The sequence below is a fragment of the Oncorhynchus tshawytscha genome, linkage group LG01 (assembly GCF_018296145.1).
Source record: "Oncorhynchus tshawytscha isolate Ot180627B linkage group LG01, Otsh_v2.0, whole genome shotgun sequence".
Lineage (NCBI taxonomy): Eukaryota > Metazoa > Chordata > Actinopteri > Salmoniformes > Salmonidae > Oncorhynchus > Oncorhynchus tshawytscha.
Window position 1 is genome coordinate 6115314 of NC_056429.1, and position 20680 is coordinate 6135993.

General features: G+C 43.4%; 1 protein-coding gene across 1 annotated transcript in view; it reads right to left on the bottom strand.

Annotated features, from left to right (window-relative positions):
• LOC112256597 (anoctamin-9) overlaps positions 1-19382 on the bottom strand; it is a 28300-nt gene extending 8918 nt beyond the window's left edge. The window contains exons 1-15 of the mRNA XM_042322072.1: positions 19134-19382; positions 16896-16988; positions 14759-14881; positions 10439-10575; positions 10231-10280; positions 9640-9698; positions 8619-8698; positions 6977-7111; positions 6342-6435; positions 4082-4142; positions 3225-3307; positions 2917-3021; positions 1251-1415; positions 1047-1083; positions 531-642 (exon numbers count right to left, since the gene is read on the bottom strand). Of these exons, the coding sequence (XP_042178006.1) occupies positions 531-642; positions 1047-1083; positions 1251-1415; positions 2917-3021; positions 3225-3307; positions 4082-4142; positions 6342-6435; positions 6977-7111; positions 8619-8698; positions 9640-9698; positions 10231-10280; positions 10439-10575; positions 14759-14881; positions 16896-16988; positions 19134-19154 (1355 nt within the window). The 5' untranslated portion in view covers positions 19155-19382. The remainder of the gene's footprint in view (positions 1-530; positions 643-1046; positions 1084-1250; positions 1416-2916; positions 3022-3224; positions 3308-4081; positions 4143-6341; positions 6436-6976; positions 7112-8618; positions 8699-9639; positions 9699-10230; positions 10281-10438; positions 10576-14758; positions 14882-16895; positions 16989-19133) is intronic.
• Between the last annotated feature and the right edge of the window lie 1298 nt (positions 19383-20680).

Sequence of the window (20680 nt, forward strand, 5' to 3'; positions counted from 1 at the left end):
ATGTCTCTACTCTTAACTTCATCCAACATGTCTCTACTCTTAACTTCGTCCAACATGTACTCTTAACTTCATCCAACATGTCACTACTCTTAACTTCAACCAACATGTCTCTACTCTTAACTTCAACCAACATGTCTCTACTCTTAACATCGTCCAACATGTCTCTACTCTTAACATCGTCCAACATGTCTCTACTCTTAACTTCATCCAACATGTCACTACTCTTAACTTCATCCAACATGTCTCTACTCTTAACATCGTCCAACATGTCACTACTCTTAACTTCATCCAACATGTCTCTACTCTTAACTCTATTGACAAAGTGTTATATGCACACCTATGTTTTATTCAGCTGCTCGGGGAGTGAAATCTGATCAACAAAAAGGAAGAAACTCCAGCACACCGTTGATCTTTAGGATGCTCCACAAACAATGTATTGGAACTCAAACCTCTCAGGCTGTTTCTGTCTCTTCTCTACGTTCATCAAACACTCTTCATCATACCAGATGATTAGACTGTGGAGATCTCACCTGCCCAGGAAGAAGGCAACGTAGAAGAGAGAGGAGAAGAGGGTGAAGAACTGGAAGGTGAACATCTTGACGGTGAAGCTTCTCTCAGAGGCAGCAAACGACTGATTCTCCTCTGAAAAACAAACCAAATATGAACACTTATAAATCTCAACTACACCACAAGATGACAGTCTACAAAGTACCTATCGAAAGGCAGTCCCCCTCCAGGATTCTTGCGATCCTGTGATCGCAAAATGTTTTGCAAAACCAACAATTCCCCGCATATTATGCGAGGTTTGCAAATTTGACAAATCACGGAACTATTTCCGCATAATATGATTTAATCAAGCCACACGTCAACAAACCTTTTCCCTCCGTCAGCGCATTTTCGAAAACAAATTGGACAAAATCCTTTTATATTGCCATTTAAAATATCTGAATTCCGCAGCAAATCAAGCCTTTTTTTTTGCACGCAAATAATCACAAAAACTCCCCGCGAACTGAAAAGTACTTTGAATCATGTAAAATGTCACCAACCTATGGCGCAGAGTTTCAGCGACACAATCCTGTTGAACTACAGGAAGAAGAAGAATACAGTCGGATAAAGGGTCACGTTTAAAAGGGTAAAATTACTAGCAGGATTACAGACAGGGAAATAGCCATGGGGCCACACTCAACTGATCAATCTGTACACACACACACACAGTCACACACACACACACTCACACACACAGTGTGTACCCGTGTCATGATGGTGATGGTGAAGTAGTGTAGCACTGCTCCTAGTATCACAGCGGCCGTGTTGGAGTGGTCACTCAGGAACTCCCATGATCCTTCAGCCAACATCACCGTGGCAACCACCCGGAACACCACCAGGGCATGGGCCAGGCCGATGATCAGCAGCAGCTATGAAGACATTATCTTTAGGAAATACTGCTCAGAACTGTTCCCTGTACGGAGCTGTCTTGATACTGCTCAGAACTGTCCCTATAAGGAGCTGTCTTGATACTGCTCAGAACTGTCCCTATAAGGAGCTGTCTTGATACTGCTCAGAACTGTCCCTGTACGGAGCTGTCTTGATACTGCTCAGAACTGCCCCTATACTGCTCAGAACTGTCCCTATAAGGAGCTGTCTTGATACTGTTCAGAACTGTCCCAATACTGCTCAGAACTGTCCCTACAAGGAGCTGTCTTGATACTGCTCAGAACTGTCCCTACAAGGAGGTGTCTTGATACTGCTCAGAACTGTCCCTGTACGGAGCTGTCTTGATACTGCTCAGAACTGTCCCTATACTGCTCAGAACTGTCCCTGTACGGAGCTGTCTTGATACTGCTCAGAACTGTCCCTATAAGGAGCTGTCTTGATACTGCTCAGAATTGTCCCTGTACAGAGCTGTCTTGATAATGCTCAGAATTGTCCCTGTACGGAGCTGTCTTGATACTGCTCAGATCTGTCCCTATACTGCTCAGAACTGTCCCTATAAGGAGCTGTCTTGATACTGCTCAGAACTGTCCCTATAAGGAGCTGTCTTGATACTGCTCAGAACTGTCCCTATAAGGAGCTGTCTTGATACTGCTCAGAACTGTCCCAATACTGCTCAGAACTGTCCCTATACTGCTCAGAACTGTCCCAATACTGCTCAGAACTGTCCCTATACTGCTCAGAACTGTCCCAATACTGCTCAGAACTGTCCCTATAAGGAGCTGTCTTGATACTGCTCAGAACTGTCCCTATAAGGAGCTGTCTTGATATCCTTTCGGAACTGTCCCAATACTGCTCAGAACTGTCCCTATACTGCTCAGAACTGTCCCTGTACGGAGCTGTCTTGATACTGCTCAGAACTGTCCCTGTACGGAGCTGTCTTGATACTGCTCAGAACTGTCCCTATAAGGAGCTGTCTTGATACTGCTCAGAATTGTCCCTGTACAGAGCTGTCTTGATAATGCTCAGAACTGTCCCTGTACGGAGCTGTCTTGATACTGCTCAGAACTGTCCCAATACTGCTCAGAACTGTCCCTATACTGCTCAGAACTGTCCCTATAAGGAGCTGTCTTGATACTGCTCAGAAATGTCCCTGTACGGAGCTGTCTTGATACTGCTCAGAACTGTCCCTATAAGGAGCTGTCTTGATACTGCTCAGAAATGTCCCTATACGGAGCTGTCTTGATACTGCTCAGAACTGTCCCTATAAGGAGCTGTCTTGATACTGCTCAGAACTGTCCCTATAAGGAGCTGTCTTGATACTGCTTAGAACTGTCCCTATAAGGAGCTGTGTTGATACTGTTCAGAACTGTCCCTATAAGGAGCTGTCTTGAGATGAAGCCAGATGTGCCAGATGGGCCAGATGTGCCTTTCAAACTGGTTTCAAACCAGCCGTTTGTAAAAAAAAAAAAAATATGCACTCACTATAAGAGTGACCAGGATGAGGACCAGGGTGCTGCGTAGGTAGGAGTGCTTGTGTTCCTTAGGCGCACATTCTGCATTGTTCACTATGTCCAGGATCAGCTCCTCCTACAGATATGGGAACATAGGGTTATTATAACACCCACCACCAGTTTCACAGGGCCCTATTCCAAGGGGTTCGGTCAGGACATATACAGATAGCTATACCTATTTTTATTTATTTTTATTGTATTTTATCTGATCTTTTTTTTTTTTTTTAGATCAGAAAACAAAAGTTGACCAAAAAGAGAATGTGTTTAGTGGGACCCTACCTCCTCCTCACACCAGTCGAACACCTTCCATTCACATGTATAGGAGGCTCTGTGTCGTTTCCAGAACTCCAGGAACAAGGTGGCTGGAGAAACAACGACAGCAGTAGTGTATCTCAGCGCTAAAACCACAACATATCTGTAAGGTACTACCGTATGCAAGACTACCCCATTATAGCATAAAAACAACAACATGGGAGATATTTTAAAGACATTGATAGAATGATCCTAGCCTGGTCCCAGATCTGTGTCTGCTATCTGGCCAACACCTTGTCACTCATTGTCACACCGAACATCAAGACAATTCCAAGAGTTTAGCAAGAGAGCAGAAACAACCTGGTAACCAATGATTCCTATTAGTACAGGTGTAGGATCTTAATTTGTTGCTGGGAATTTTCAGATGAGAAATGCAGATGAGCTTCGTAATTTACATAAATTCAATGAAAACCCACACTAACACATGGTTATATTAACAGTATTCCACTTTTCATGTAACTTCATTTTGACCCGAACCACAGATCAAGCAACATTATCGACTTAACGTTTAAAATCCTTTTTTGCTGCAAGATTATTTAGTTGCAACAATACAGGTCAAATTGAGATCCTACATCTGGGGTTTTCTCAGCACTGAAAATATAACATGTATTTTGGGAACTACTGGAGTATATAGGACTCACCCCATACTGTCATGAACATAGTAGACATATATTTAAGGTAATACCATAGGTATAAACTCACTCCATACTGTCATGAACATAGTAGACATATATTTAAGGTAATACCATAGGTATAAACTCACTCCATACTGTCATGAACATAGTAGACATATATTTAAGGTAATACCATAGGTATAAACTCACTCCATACTGCCATGAACATAGCAAACATAACCGTCCCCTCGTTGTCAAATAGGATGCTGACCTGTAGAGAAAGAGACCACACTTGTTAGAAACCAGCTCCACAACACATATTTCTTGTAGTGTATACACGCACACCACTTGTGGGTTTGGTGTCGAAAGAAGGATTATTTTTTAATTTTTAATTTTACCTTTATTTAACTAGGCAAGTCAGTTAAGAACAAATTCTTATTTTCAATGACGACCTCGGAACAGTAGGTTAACTGCCTGTTCAGGGGCAGAACGACAGATTTGTACCTTGTCAGCTCGGGGGTTTGAACTTGCAACCTTCCGGTTACTAGTCCACCACTAGGCTACCCTGCCGCCCCATGCGGATGCATAGACAGAAAAATAACCTCATACCTACTGTCAAAATATGGTGGTGGATGTTTGATTTAATGGGTCTTTTTGTTGTTGTTGTTGTTGCTTCCACTGGTCAACATCATCATGAACTCTATCAAGCACCAAGGACATTTTAGCCCAAAAATCCCTGCGTGCCTCTTCCAGGAGGCTGAAACCTTCGGCCGCAAGTGGATCTTCCAGCAAAGACAAAATCTAAATCAAAATCTATAAAGAACATTTTGCAATGGCCATCTCAGTCTTCAGACTTGAAGCCCATTGAAAACATGGGGGTTTGAATTGAAAAAGGCAGTCAGTCCATAAGCACAAACCGAAGGGAATCCAGCCTCTGGAAAGATTATGTCTAAGATCTCTCGAACAATGTGAAAGAAAAAAATAGGGCAGACAGAGTGGGAGGGTCGTCACGTCTCCAATCTCATTAAAATACGTCAGACAGAGTGGGAGGGTCGTCACGTCTCCAATCTCATTAAAATACGTCAGACAGAGTGGGAGGGTCGTCACGTCTCCAATCTCATTAAAATACGTCAGACAGAGTGGGAGGGTCGTCACGCCTCCAATCTCATTAAAATACGTCAGACAGAGTGGGAGGGTCGTCACGTCTCCAATCTCATTAAAAAATACGTCAGACAGAGTGGGAGGGTCGTCACGTCTCCAATCTCATTAAAAATACGTCAGACAGAGTGGGAGGGCCGTCACGTCTCCAATCTCATTAAAAATACGTCAGACAGAGTGGGAGGGTCGTCACGTCTCCAATCTCATTAAAAAATACGTCAGACAGAGTGGGAGGGTCGTCACGTCTCCAATCTCATTAAAAAATACGTCAGACAGAGTGGGAGGGTCGTCACGTCTCCAATCTCATAAAAAAAATACGGCAGACAGAGTGGGAGGGTCGTCACGTCTCCAATCTCGTCTCCAAAACATTGTTGCTGACCAAACCCAATAGAGAATCATTGTGATGAGATGGAACGGGCTGTTGGCAACGTGACTGTACCACGGTCCAATCTGCAGCAAATGTGTGATGCCATCACGTCAGCACGAACCAACATCCCTGCGGAACGTTTCTGACGCCGTGTAGAATCCATGCTGTGAAGGCTCCCGAGTGGGTCAGCAGTCTAAGCCACTGCATTACAGTGCTGAGGCACCACTACAGCCTGGGGTTCGATTCCAGGCGGTGTCACAGACGGATGTGACCGGGAGCCCCAGGGGCAAGGCACAATTGGCCCAGCGTCGTCTGGGTTCGGGGAGGGTTTGGCCGGGGGGCTTTCCTTGGATCTAGCGACTCCTAGTGGCGGGCTGGGCGCCTGCAAGCTGCGTCTGTTGTCAGTCACTAAATTCAGGAAACAATTGCACCCCCACCCCTCAAAAAAATGTATAATCCATGCACTGAACAATTCCGGCTGTTCTGGAGGCAAATGATTTGTATTGATACTTGTCGAGTTGCATTGTTTTTCAAAGAAAATATATATTTTTCACTAATGAGTGAGTGAGCACGTGAGTGCATGAGTGAGTGAGCGCGTGCATGAGTGAGTGAGTGAGCGAGTGAGTGAGCATGTGAGTGAGCGTGTGAGTGTGTGAGTGAGTGAGTGAGTGAGTGAGTGAGTGAGTGAGTGAGCACGTGAGTGAGCGAGTGAGTGGGTGAGCGCGTGAGTGAGTGACCGCGTGAGTGAGCGCATGAGTGAGTGAGTGAGTGAGTGAGTGAGTGAGTGAGTGAGTGAGTGAGTGAGTGAGTGAGTGAGTGCATGAGTGAGTGGTGAGTGAGTGAGTAGGTGGTGGTGAGTGAGTGGTGGTGGTGAGTGAGTGAGTGAGTGGTGAGTGAGTGAGTGAGTGAGTGAGTGAGTGAGTGAGTGAGTGAGTGAGTGCCTACCTTGGCGTAAAGGCAGGTATCGCTGAGTAGCCACACTTTGCATCTCTTGTCACACAGAGGACACATGATCGTGTTCGACTCACACACCTCCTTTCTACAAGAAAAAACATTAACCAGGTGGATGGTTATTACATAGTAATATTACACACACAGTCCACACACACACACACACGCACACACACGCACACACACACACACACACACACACACACACACACACACACACACACACACACACACACACACACACACACACACACAGTCCACACACACACACAACACAGTCCACACACACACACACACACACACACAGTCCACACACACACACACACACACAGTCCACACACACACACACACACACACACACACACACACACACACACACACACACACACACACACACAGTCCACACACACACACACACACAGCCCACACACATACACACACACACACACACACACACACACACACAGTCCACACACACACACACACACACACACACAGTCCACACACACACACAGTCCACAAACACACACACACACACACACACAGTCCACACACACAGTCCACACACACACACACACACACTCACACTCACATACACACACACACACACAGTCCACACACACACTCACATAAGTGGCGAGGTCTTGTAGAAAGCCAGCGCGTAGAGGAAGACAATGACCCCTAACAGAGCTGCAGGGAGCAACAGAAGGGTGTACCAGCCCAGCCAGAGGTAATACAGAGCCACCTTCTCTCCAAAGTAGTTCCTGACAGGGACAAGATAAAGACAGACAGATGTCAAGATATAGACAGACAGGTGTCAAGATATAGACAGACAGGTGACAATGTAAAGACAGACAGGTGTCAAGATATAGACAGACAGGTGTCAAGATAAAGACAGACAGGTGTCAAGATAAAGACAGACAGGTGACAAGATATAGACAGACAGGTGTCCAGGTAAAGACAGACAGGTGACAAGATAAAGACAGACAGGTGTCAAGGTAAAGACAGACAGGTGTCCAGGTAAAGACAGACAGGTGACAAGATAAAGACAGACAGGTGTCAAGATAAAGACAGACAGGTGTCAAGATAAAGACAGACAGGTGTCAAGATAAAGACAGACAGGTGACAAGATAAAGACAGACAGGTGTCAAGATAAAGACAGACAGGTGTCAAGATAAAGACAGACAGGTGTCCAGGTAAAAACAGACAGGTGTCAAGATAAAGACAGACAGGTGTCAAGATAAAGACAGACAGGTGTCAAGATAAAGACAGACAGGTGTCAAGATAAAGACAGACAGGTGACAAGATATAGACAGACAGATGTCAAGATAAAGACAGACAGGTGTCAAGATAAAGACAGACAGGTGACAAGATAAAGACAGACAGGTGTCAAGATAAAGACAGACAGGTGTCAAGATAAAGACAGACAGGTGACAAGATAAAGACAGACAGGTGTTGTTCCTGAGTGACACATGCAACACGATTGAAGTCATAAAGCCTTGAATAGAACATTGTTTTTCTAAAAACACAGGTCCAGGTAAAGGGGCATACAGTGCATTCGGAAAGTATAACATCACTGATGGGTTGGCCCTGGAGACAGACCTAACTAATCTATCATCACTGATGGGTTGGCCCTGGAGACAGACCTAACTAATCTATCATCACTGATGGGTTGGCCCTGGAGACAGACCTAACTAATCTATCATCACTGATGGGTTGGCCCTGGAGACAGACCTAACTAATCTATCATCACTGATGGGTTGGCCTTGGAGACAGACCTAACTAATCTATCATCACTGATGGGTTGGCCCTGGAGACAGACCTAACTAATCTATCAACACTGATGGGTTGGCCCTAGAGACAGACCTAACTAATCTATCAACACTGATGGGTTGGCCCTGGAGACCGACCTAACTAATCTATCATCCCTGATGGGTTGGCCCTGGAGACAGACCTAACTAATCTATCATCACTGATGGGTTGGCCCTGGAGACAGACCTAACTAATCTATCATCACTGATGGGTTGGCCCTGGAGACAGACCTAACTAATCTATCATCACTGATGGGTTGGCCCTGGAGACAGACCTAACTAATCTATCAACACTGATGGGTTGGCCCTGGAGACAGACCTAACTAATCTATCATCACTGATGGGTTGGCCCTGGAGACAGACCTAACTAATCTATCATCACTGATGGGTTGGCCCTGGAGACAGACCTAACTAATCTATCATCACTGATGGGTTGGCCCTGGAGACAGACCTAACTAACCTGACATCATTGATTGGTTGTCCCCGGAAACAGGCAGTCCATCTGGCCCAACTTTTCCTCAGTTCCTTCTGAGTTTTTCTCTGAAAGCACGAGCACAAAGTCAGGGACAGGAGCATTCAAACACACACACACACACCACACACACGCACACACACGACTCAATGTATTAGCTTGACAAATGTTTTAACATTTTCAAAAATGAAACCTCACATGGACAAACAGATACTCAGTGTGTGTGTGTGTGTGTGTGTGTGTGTGTGTGTGTGTGTGTGTGTGTGTGTAAATGTCAGTTAACAAGAACAGAGGTGTCCTCCTCAGACAGTGAATAAATATTATGTTTTAACTCGGAGGGTGTCTCAGTAGTCTCTCAGTACGCAGAGAAACAGAGGAAAACAATGATATCGCTTCGACCTTTAGAGTCTTTATGGCAGCCATTCACTCACATACCTTTGACACAGAAACGTATTTTCCATCAGTAGTAGTGTGTAGTGGGCAGTGGGTAGTGTCTAGTGTGTAGTGGGTTGTGTGTAGTGGGCAGTGTATAGTGGGCAGTGTATAGTGGGCAGTGTCTAGTGGGTAGTGTCTAGTGGGTAGTGTGTAGTGGGCAATGTATAGCGGGTAGTGTATAGTGGGTAGTGTCTAGTGGGTAGTGTCTAGTGGGTAGTGTGTTGTGGATAGTGTGCTGTGGGTAGTGTGTTGTGGGTAGTGTCTATTCCTTAAACAGTCCACTACTTTTGACGAGATCCACTATATAGGGTGTAGGGTACACGGTATAGGATGTAGGGTACAACATCTTTGCAGAAAGCCAGCTACTTTTCTATCTATGGGCCACTACATGACTCCACTTCCTCATGGGGGTATCTACTGCCTACCTAAACCATGCTGTTCAGCAGAGAAGATAAGTCAAAAATCAGGAAGAGATCCACACACACCACTGAGACATAGGGATTTGTCCCAAATTACACCATATTCCCTACATAGTGCACTACTTTTGACCAGAGCAGCAGACTACTGTCTTTACCTCATGCAGGCAGAACTTTGCTTCAAACACTTTCTTCTTCAAGAGTTCAAACAGGTTCTCTGTAAGATTGGACAGATGAGGAGAGAACATTAGAAGAGGTCCAGTGTGTGTGTGTGTGTGTGTGTGTGAGAAAGAGGGAGGGAGGACTGGCGTGGGGGTGAGGGCAGAGAGAGGGAGGACTGGCGTGGGGGTGAGGGCAGAGAGAGGGAGGATTGGCGTGGGTGAGGGCAGAGAGAGGGAGGACTGGCGTGGGTGAGGGCAGAGAGAGGGAGGACTGGCGTGGGTGAGGGCAGAAAGAGGGAGGACTGGCGTGGGTGTGAGGGCAGAGAGAGGGAGGACTGGCGTGGGGGTGAGGGCAGAGAGAGGGAGGACTGGCGTGGGTGAGGGCAGAGAGAGGGAGGACTGGCGTGGGTGAGGGCAGAGAGAAGGAGGACTGGCGTGGGGATGAGGGCAGAGAGAGGGAGGACTGGCGTGGGTGAGGGCAGAGAGAGGGAGGACTGGCGTGGGTGAGGGCAGAGAGAGGGAGGACTGGCGTGGGTGAGGGCAGAGAGAGGGAGGACTGGTGTGGGTGAGGGCAGAGCACTTACTCACCTCCTGTATTCAGGAAGACATGACTCAGGATAAAGTGAACAATGCGGATCCTGAAATAAAGACGACATTTTAACATGGCTGACAAGACTAAGTATCTGTTTATGATTCCTTTTAAGAAGTTAACATGTTTGTCATGCTAATACGTTGAGTCATCAGATCGTGCGAGCGTGTGTGTGTCTCTCTGCATGCGTGTGTGTGCATAACTTACCTGGTGGAAAGAGGGACACTTCCCTGCTGTTCACTCCAGTTGCAGGCATCAGACACCTTCAGTAGATACCTGTACTTCTCAAACACTTCATTTGGAGCTTGGATACCGTAGAAGACAACAGTGTCGTCTATAATTTTCTAACACAGAAATACAGTACCAGTCAAAAGATTTGGACACACCTACTCATTCAAGGGTTTTTCTTTATTTTGACTATTTTTCTACATTGTAGAATAATAGCGAAGACATCAAACTATGAAATAACACATATGGAATCATGTAGTAACCAAAAAAGTGTTAAACAAAATGTATATTTGAGATTCTTCAAAGTAGCCACCCTTTGCCTTGATGACAGCTTTGCACACTCTTGGCATTCTCTCAACTAGCTTCATGAGGTAGTCACCTGGAATGCATTTACATTAACAGGTGTGCCTTGTTAAAAGTTAATTTGTGGAATATATTTCCTTCTTTAATGCGTTTGGCCAATCAGCTGTGTTGTGACAAGGTAGGGTTGGTATACAGAAGACCCAGAGTTACCTCTGCTGCAGATAAGTTCAGTAGAGTTACCAGCCTCAGAAATCGGCAAGTAACTGCACCTCAGATGGCAGCCCAAATAAATGCTTCACAGAGTTCAAGTTGCAGAGACATCTCAACATCAACTGTCCAGAGGAGACTGCGTGAATCAGGCCTTCATGGTCAAATTGCTGCAAAGAAACCACTACTAAAGGACACCAATAAGAATAAGAGACTTGCTTGGGCTAAGAAACACGAACAATGGAAATTAGACTGGTGGAAATCTGACCTTTGGTCAGAGTACAAATTTGAGATTTTTGGTTCCAACCGTCATGTCTTTGTGAGACGCAGAGTAGGTGAACGGACAAATCTCCGCATGTGTGGTTCCCATCGTGAAGCACGGAGGAGATGGTGTGACAGTGTGGGGGTGCTTTGCTGGTGACACTGTCTGTGATTTATTTAGAATCAAGGCACACTTAACCAGCATGGCTACCATAACATTCTGGTTTGCGCTAAGTGGGACAATCATTTGTTTTTCAACAGGACAAAGACCCAAAACACACATCCAGGCTGTGTAAGGGCTATTTGACCAAGAAGGAGAGTGATGGAGTGCTGCATCAGATGACCTGGCCTCCACAATCACCCAACCTCAACCCAATTGAGATGGTTTGGGATGAGTTGGACCGCAAAGTGAAGGAAAAGCAGCAAAACAGGTGCTCAGCATATGTGGGAACTCCTTCAAGACTGTTGGAAAAGCAATCCAGGTGAAGCTGGTTGAGAGAATGCCAAGAGTGTGCAAAGCTGTCATTAAGGCAAAGATTAGCTACTATGAAGAATCTCAAATATACAATTTGTTTTAACACTTTTTTGGTTACTACATGATTCCATATGTGTTATTTAATAGTTTTGATGTCTTCACTATTATTATACAATGTAGAAAAGAATAAAAAAATAAAGAAAAACGGAGAGGGGTTATTTGGTTTTAGTGGTAACGTAGTTGGTTACAGCATGAATGTTGACAGCTGAAACGCAGCCTATCCAGCCCCGACGGCACACTGCCCATATGCATACGGCACAAGAGTAGCCTAATGTGCTTTCGGTGCCTGTAAACTTCGTATTTAGAAACATAAAAGATTCATGTTGTTTTCTCATTTCATTTTATTTGGTTAAAAACCAAGCACGCCCTCCTCTCCTCTCAATTAAGGCTTTTTTGTTGTTGTCCTGCCCAATGCAATCACGAAGTAGTCAAGAGTGTCAATAAAAGGTTTGGCTCCTGAGACCGCTTGGAAATCAATCTTTACCACCAAGGCGTTGTTAAAATATAACATCTGAGAGCACTAAAACAACAGTCAGCTAACATTCCCTTTGTATCTATGCATTGTAGGCAGGCCCACATTATTTTAGCCATGCATGTTCCATTTTGGATGTGCGTAAAACCCCCTTGATGATGTAGGCTATTTCCATGCCCCATGAAACGAGAGATGGGAACCTCGGTGAATACCGGTGAATACCTCGGTGAATACCTTGGTGAATACCGGTGAGAACACACATCCACAATACCTTGGTGAATACCGGTGAGAACCTCGGTGAATACCTCGGTGAATACCGGTGAAAACCTCGGTGAATACCTCAGTGAATACCGGTGAAAACCTCGGTGAAAACCGGTGAAAACCTGAGTGAATACCGGTGAAAACCTCGGTGAATACCTCAGTGAATACCGGTGAATACCTCGGTCAATACCTCGGTGAATACCGGTGAAAACCTCGGTGAAAACCGGTGAAAACCTGAGTGAATACCGGTGAAAACCTCGGTGAATACCTCAGTGAATACCGGTGAATACCTCGGTCAATACCTCGGTGAATACCGGTGAAAACCTTGATGAATACCGGTGAAAACCTCGGTGAATACCTCAGTGAATACCGGTGAATACCTCGGTGAATACCGGTGAAAACCTTGGTGAATACCTCAGTGAATACCTCGGTGAATACCTCAGTGAATACCGGTGAATACCGGTGAATACCGGTGAAAACCTTGGTGAATACCGGTGAATACCTCAGTGAATACCTCGGTGAATACCTCAGTGAATACCGGTGAATACCTCAGTGAATACCGGTGAATACCTCAGTGAATACCTCAGTGAATACCTCAGTGAAAACCTCGGTGAATATCGGTGAATACCTCGGTGAATATCGGTGAATACCTCAGTGAATTCCTCAGTGAATACCGGTGAATACCTCAGTGAATACCGGTGAATACCTCGGTGAATACCTCAGTGAATATCGGTGAATACCTCAGTGAATACCGGTGAATACCTCGGTGAATACCTCGGTGAATATCGGTGAATACCTCTGTGAATATCGGTGAATACCTCGGTGAATACCGGTGAACCTCGTATTCAGAAGTTATCTGTAACATGTAACAACGGCTTGTTTTCCGTTTCATATGTTCAAAACCCTTCCTTGGGCCTACTATAACGAAGGCTGGTTCAACAGCAATGTGGGTCTTTTTAAAAATGTATTCTGCCGATTTTATGAGATAATTACTTTTGACATGGTATTTTATTCTTGTTGAATTGATTGGTTGTAATAAAACTAAAGGAAAATACAAAGCAATCTTAGTAGAATGATTCACCTTCTGGGTTTTATGGTTACGTCTTTGGGCTGCATTGCAATGGAACTTTTTCTGATCTGTAAAATGGTCCCTATTATGTTCATAAACCTGTAGAACGGTGAGTGGACATTCTCCCTTTCACTTTATATTGGATCTCTGGATGTGTGTAAAAACCCTCCATAGTTTAAATGTTATGTGTCCACGGAAAGAAATCGTGGTGCCTGTAAGTGTGACATAGCTTATTTAAAACAAGTTTTTGTTTTCGTTTTGTTTAGAATTAAAAAATATATATATTTAGACCTTATCAAAAATTAATTTAATCTTGCTTATTGACAATGTTTGGCTAGTCCATGCTCAACCATAACGCAATTTGCCGTAGGCCTAGCCCCTTTTATCAGTGTGAATGTTATTGGGGCCATGCAATTACAATTACTATTGCAAAATGAATTCAAGTTAACGTATTTAGCAAAGATAGGTCTACATTTAGTTATTTTGTTTCTGTAAAGCCATTTAACAAACTATAATGGACAAACGTTGGAATTGGAGATGATTCCAAGGCCAAACATAAAAGACATTAAATACACAACTTGAAGCAACCACATATTTCCCCATGGAGCACGTTCTGATTGGCCAGTGTGAGGCAAATCCTCGACACACCCACAAATCCCCCCCCCCCCTCATCAAAACACATCCCTTTCGCGCCAACGCAAGGCAAGTGCTTCGATAATTGTGATAGTAAAAAATAGCAAAAATATTTCCGACACACCCCTGAACCTATAGCGCTACCGCCTGTGCTTAGATTATCATTGTGTTAGGTTTGTTAAAATAGAGGCCTGAGCCTTAGATTATCATTGCCTTAGGTTTGTTAAAATAGAGGCCTGAGCCTTATATTATCATTGCGTTAGGTTTGTTAAAATAGAGGCCTGAGCCTTAGATTATCATTGCGTTAAGTTTGTTAAAATAGAGGCTTGAGCCTTTATAATGTCTTATAACAAAGCTAAGATAATCGACTAGGAAATAATGAGCAGGTAAACTCATTTTAGTTTAAGCCCACACAGACATGATTATACTTCAATTTGGTTTTAAAAACTCTTATAAAGATAATAAGTATTTTACAAGAACAACAAAAATGACGATAAACTAGCCTCGGCTTAAGAACAACCTAACTCTACAGCTTGTTAAACTGGTAATATAACTCACTGTTATCTTCAAGTTCTTCATCTTTAGTTTCTCGATAAAGGCCTCTTGCATCTTGAAGGTATCTTTCTCCGGATCATCCACTGTCTTAGCGACCAGGACATAGTCGTATGACAGTGGAGTATGCTGAGGAGGAAAGAAGAACCACACACACAAAACACAGAGAGAGAGAGAGAAACATATTCGCATGCTAGTTGAGTATGCTGAGGAGGAAAGAAGAACAAGATAGTGTAGACTTGAGTGATTTGATGGATCCAATACTGAACACAAAGACGAAAATAAATCTATGACATGATGGTTACATACAGTAACTGATGTATCCCAGAGCATTCGGAAAGTATTCAGACCCCTTTCCCCACATTTTATTACATTACAGCCTTGTTCAAAAATTGATTTAAAAAAATAATAATAATCCTCATCAAACTACACGCAATATCCAATGATGACAAAGCAAAAACTGTTTTTTCAGCAAATCTATTAAAAATAAATAAAACAGAAATCCCTTAATTATGTAAGAATTAAGACCCTTTGCTATGAGACTAGAAATTGAGTTCAGATGCCTCCTGTTTCCATTGATCATCCTTGAGATGTTTCTACAACTTGATGGGAGTCCACCTGTGGTAAATTCAATTGATTGGACATGATTTGGAAACACACCTGTCTATATAAGGTCCCACAGTTGACAGTGCAGGTCAGAGCAAAAACCAAGCCATGAGGTTGGAGGAATTGTCCTTAGAGCTCCGAGACAGGATTGTGTCGAGGCACAGATCTGAGGAAGGGTACCAAAACATTTCTGCAGTATTGAAGGTCCCCAAGAACACAGTGGCCTCCATCATTCTTAAATGGAAGAAGTTTGGAACCACCAAGACTCTTCCTAAAGCTGGCTGCCCGGCCAAACTGAGCAATCAGGGGAGAAGGGCCTTGGTCAGGGAGGTGACCAAGAACCAGATGGTCACTCTGACAGAGCTCCAGAGTTATTCTATGGAGATGGGAGAACCTTCCAGAAGGACAACCATCTCTGCAGCACTCCACCAATCAGGCCTTTATGATAGAGCGGAAAGACGGAAGCCACTCCTCAGTAAAAGGCATGACAGCTTGCATGGAGTTTGCCAAAAGGCACCTAAAGGACTCTCAAACCATGAGAAACAAGATCCTCTGGTCTGATGAAACCAAGACTGAACTCTTTGGCATGAATGCCAAGCGTCACATCTGAAGGAAACCTGGCACCATCCCTACGGTGAACCATGGCGGTAGCAGCATCATTCTGTGGGGATGTTTTTCAGCAGCAGGGACTGGGAGACCAATCAGGATCGAGGGAAAGATGAACGGAGCAAAGTACAAAGAGATCCTTGATAAAAAACCTGCTCCAGAGTGCTCAGGACCTCAGACTTGGGCGACAGTTCACCTTCCAACAGGACAATGACCCTAAGCACACAGCCAAGACAATGTAGGGATTGCTTCGGGACAAGTCTCTGAATGTCCTTTAGTGGCCCAGCCAGAGCCTTGACTTGAACCCGATTTAACATCTCTGGAGAGACCTGAAATTAGCTGTGTAGTGACGCTCTCCATCCAACCTGACAGAGCTTGAGAGGATCTGCAGAGAAGACTGGGAGTAACTCACCAAACACAGGAGCGCCAAGCTTGTAGCATCATACCCAAGAAGTCTCGAGGCTGTAATCGCTGCCAAAGGTGCTTCAACAAAGTACTGAGTAAAGGGTCTGAATACTTATGTAAATGTAATATTTCAATTTTTTTTGTTCTTAATAAATTTGCTAAAATGTATAGAAAACTTGTTTTTGCTTTGTCTTTATGGGGTATTGTGATGTTATTATGGGGTATTGTGATGTCATTATGGGGTATTGTGATGTCATTATGGGGTATTGTGATGTCATTATGGTGTATTGTGATGTAATTATGGGGTATTGTGTATAGATTGATGAGGAATCTTTTTTTTAAATTCCATTTTAGATTGTCAGTAACGTAACAAAATGTGAAAAAAGTTAGGTGGTCGGAATACTTTACGAATGCACTGTATGACTGTCCATAGACTTACATAAAACAACCAGCAATGCACTGTAAATCTGGTTTTACATACAGTAATACAGTGAACTAGGCCAGTGTTTCATCAGTCATCTCTTACCACTGAGGGAAGTAGTGGTGATGTCTCAGGACTATCAAAATGGTTCCCGTTTTCCTTCACCACTCCCATCAGCTCCAGGAGTTCGATGCTGGCCTAAAACATGATGAGAACACAGGACCACACATCAAGGTGAGTAGGAGTTTGATGCTGGCCTAAAACATGATGAGAACACAGGACCACACAGCAAGGTGAGTAGGAGTTTGATGCTGGCCTAAAACATGATGAGAACACAGGACCACACAGCAAGGTGAGTAGGAGTTTGATGCTGGCCTAAAACATGATGAGAACACAGGACCACACAGCAAGGTGAGTAGGAGTTTGATTGTTGCACTTGAGTCATTCCCAGTGTGAACGGCTAGGCCCGCTACGCTATGAAACCACAACACTATTGCAGAGACTTTAATATTACCAGCAGCAATTGACGTGCTGAAAACAATGTGTGGGGATGCAGAGGCACAGAAACACACATCAATACCTTTGTCAGATAACACTGTTATTAAATTAAGAATTTACTGCCCCGACTCAAAAACTCCTCCAGCTTATGCTTTCCAAATGGACGTTAGCTGTGAGGGCCGCGATGCCCCATGCATTGACTTCTGTTTGCTATACATGTCTGGGGTGAAGAGTGTTTCTACGGCAACAGAGGTGCAACAATACGATCCAGTCAGTCTTCCTAGTTCTTCGTTCATGCTGAGAGTAACATAGTAACCTAGTAACCTAGTAACCTAAACGCAGTGTTTTATTTCTCATGTGTTTGTAGAAAAATATATATACAGTACCAGTCAAAAGTTTGGACACACCAACTCATTAAAGGTTTTTTCTTTATTTTTACTATTTTTCTACATTGTAGAATAATAGTGAAGACATCAACACTATGAAATAACACATATGGAATCATGTAGTAACCAAAAAAGTGTTAAACAAAATCTAAATATATTTAATATTTGAGATTCTTCAAAGTTGCCTTCCTTTGCCTTTAATGACAGCTTTGCACACTCTTGGCATTCTCTCAACCAGCATCACCTGGAATGCTTTTCCAACAGTCTTGAAGGAGTTCCCACATATGCTGAGCACTTGTGAGCACAGAATGCTGTGGTAGCCATGCTGGTTATGTTTGCCTTGAATTCTAAATAAATCACAGACAGTGTCACCAGCAAAGCAAAGGACACATTTCCACCAGTCTAATGTCCATTGCATCGTGTGTCTTGGCCCAAGCAAGTATCTTCTTCTTATTGATGTCCTTTAGTAGTGGTTTCTTTGCAGCAATTTGACCATGAAGGCCTGATTCATACAGTCTCTTCTGAACAGTTGATGTTGAGATGTGTCTGTAACTTGAACTCTGTGAAGCAGTTATTTGGGCTGCAATCTGAGGTGTAGTTAACTCTAATGAACTTATCCTCTAGTTTTTGATGTCTTCATAGTTTTTGGTGTTTATTATTATTATTCTACAATGTAGAAAATAGTAAAAATAAAGAAAAACAATTGAATGAGTTGGTGTTTCCAAACTTTTGACTGGTACTGTTGTTAATAGTTATATCTAATTAAAGATATTACAAGTGACATAAACCCCGAGACACACAAACAACACACTTCTCTTGAGCCCCTAAAGACGCCAGAAGATGTGAATTGTATGTTGAAAAAAAAACAAATTCCAGTCACTCCTTTTTTGTGACCTAATTTTTTAAAAGCGATGATTCACTATGTGCCGGTCAGCCTTCACGTTTCAGGGGATAACAGATACGTATCTGTCATTACAATAGAACAGAATTATAATAGACTACAGTCCGCAGAGAGCAGCTCATCAGGCCATATATTATCATAGAATAAGGTATATGACCGGTGTATCGTAGCGCATGTTGAGAGAAAGCGCATGGGCCCACTTATGTCAATGTGTAGCCTAAACCTAGCTATTCTACGCAAATAAAACAAAGTGGAATTATGCAATATTTGATCATGTAGCCTATGCAATCAAGGTCAATCACAGGATCATATTCCACTGCCCATTCATCTATTTCTTCCTAGCCGTGAAATGAATCAATTTACCCACTATGTGAAAGACCACCACAAATATATACTCAACAGTAATCAATACAAACGTAGGCTTATGTCGATTATTTGTTCATGTATAGTTAGTTAGTTACAGTATGTAGGCTAAACGGATACTCAAACATCTTGTTGACATGCATGTGGATCCCCATTTAATCAGCCGTCTTTTATAATAAAAATAGTTGTATCTACCTGTCTCCTGTGCCGCGACATGACAGCTGAATAGGTGTTCAACACAAACAGAGAGAGCTCTCCTCTTTAGGCGACCGACGACCAAGCCACACCGCGCGCTCAAAGGACGATTCTTATTTTTTATTTTTTTTATTCAACATTTGCATGTAACAAAAATAGCATTCGGTGCACCTGTCAAACCACTTCTTCCGTACTTTCCCAAGAAACTCAAACACCGTGTTCGTTTCTCAGGCTCAGGAATGTAAAAGCGACTTTACCTGTTGCACAGTGATGTCACTAGGTGGTTTTACTACTCTCTTGGTCTGCTGACAACCTTTGGAATCGGGATGTGTTGTGGTTTGAAATAACAGCAGAAATATATGCTAGCATACTACTTGGTTGGTTAAACGGAGTTATTATGCGTTATTATGTGTAAATAATTCGTTTGATAGTTATTCAATCTGGGCATCAAGAAGTTGCAAATCTCAGAATGATTGTGTACAGTACCTGCTGACAACCGACAGGGGGCGGCAGAGTACACATTTTAAAGGACCGCAAATAGGCAGCGCAGTTGTCAGGTTTGAAGACGCTGAAATACACTGAACTAAAATATAAACGCGACAATATAAAATGTTGGTCTCATGTTTCATGATCTGAATAAAAAAAGCTATTCTCTTAATTGTTGTGCTCCAATGTATTCACATCTCTGTTAGTGAGCATTTATTCAGTATAAAAAAAAATCACAGCACTTTGTAGCAATGATCTGGGTCAATTATTTCATTCAATAATAGCAACTGCTTTAAACATTTACCCCCCCCAAAAAAAAACAACAAAAAAAAAAAACAATCTAAGATGAATTTCTCATGGCGAATTAGGGGCGCTTTCATTGGCCCTGACACCGATGTGGAGTATTAGAAAAAAGGCCCCTACTACCACGACTCAAACCAGGGTCCCTGTGACTGTCGGCACCAATACTGTGAAATTAAGAGATCTGAATCTCTTGCCAAAATAGAGGAGCTGTTTACATTTCTACATACACTGTATGTTACAAGTCAGACATTGACCCAATTTGATTGTCTATGAACCTAGACGTCCACCTAATCAGAAGGCATTACATGTATATATATATATACACTATGAAGTGGTATCTCCTCTACACTTTGACCCTCTTCAATCCCAAACGGGGTCTGAGTGGAACCAACCAATGTCCTGTTATTACAGAGGACAAGACGCCTGTCTACAGTCCTCACCATTCATTTGGACTTCCCAAGCCCTCCCAAATCAAGTATCTGCAGAAGTAGTGGTTACAGCAATACACAGCCAAACCATGACCTCTCCCCCACACACACACACACACACAGTCACACACACCCATGTCCACACACACACACGCACAGGCACACACACACAGTCACACACACACAGTCACACACACACACACACACACAAATCACACACACACACACACACATATGTCCGCACACACACACACACACACACACACACACACAAACACACACAACCTCCACATGACAAGATGGATAGGGAGAGGAGAGGCTGTAAGACAG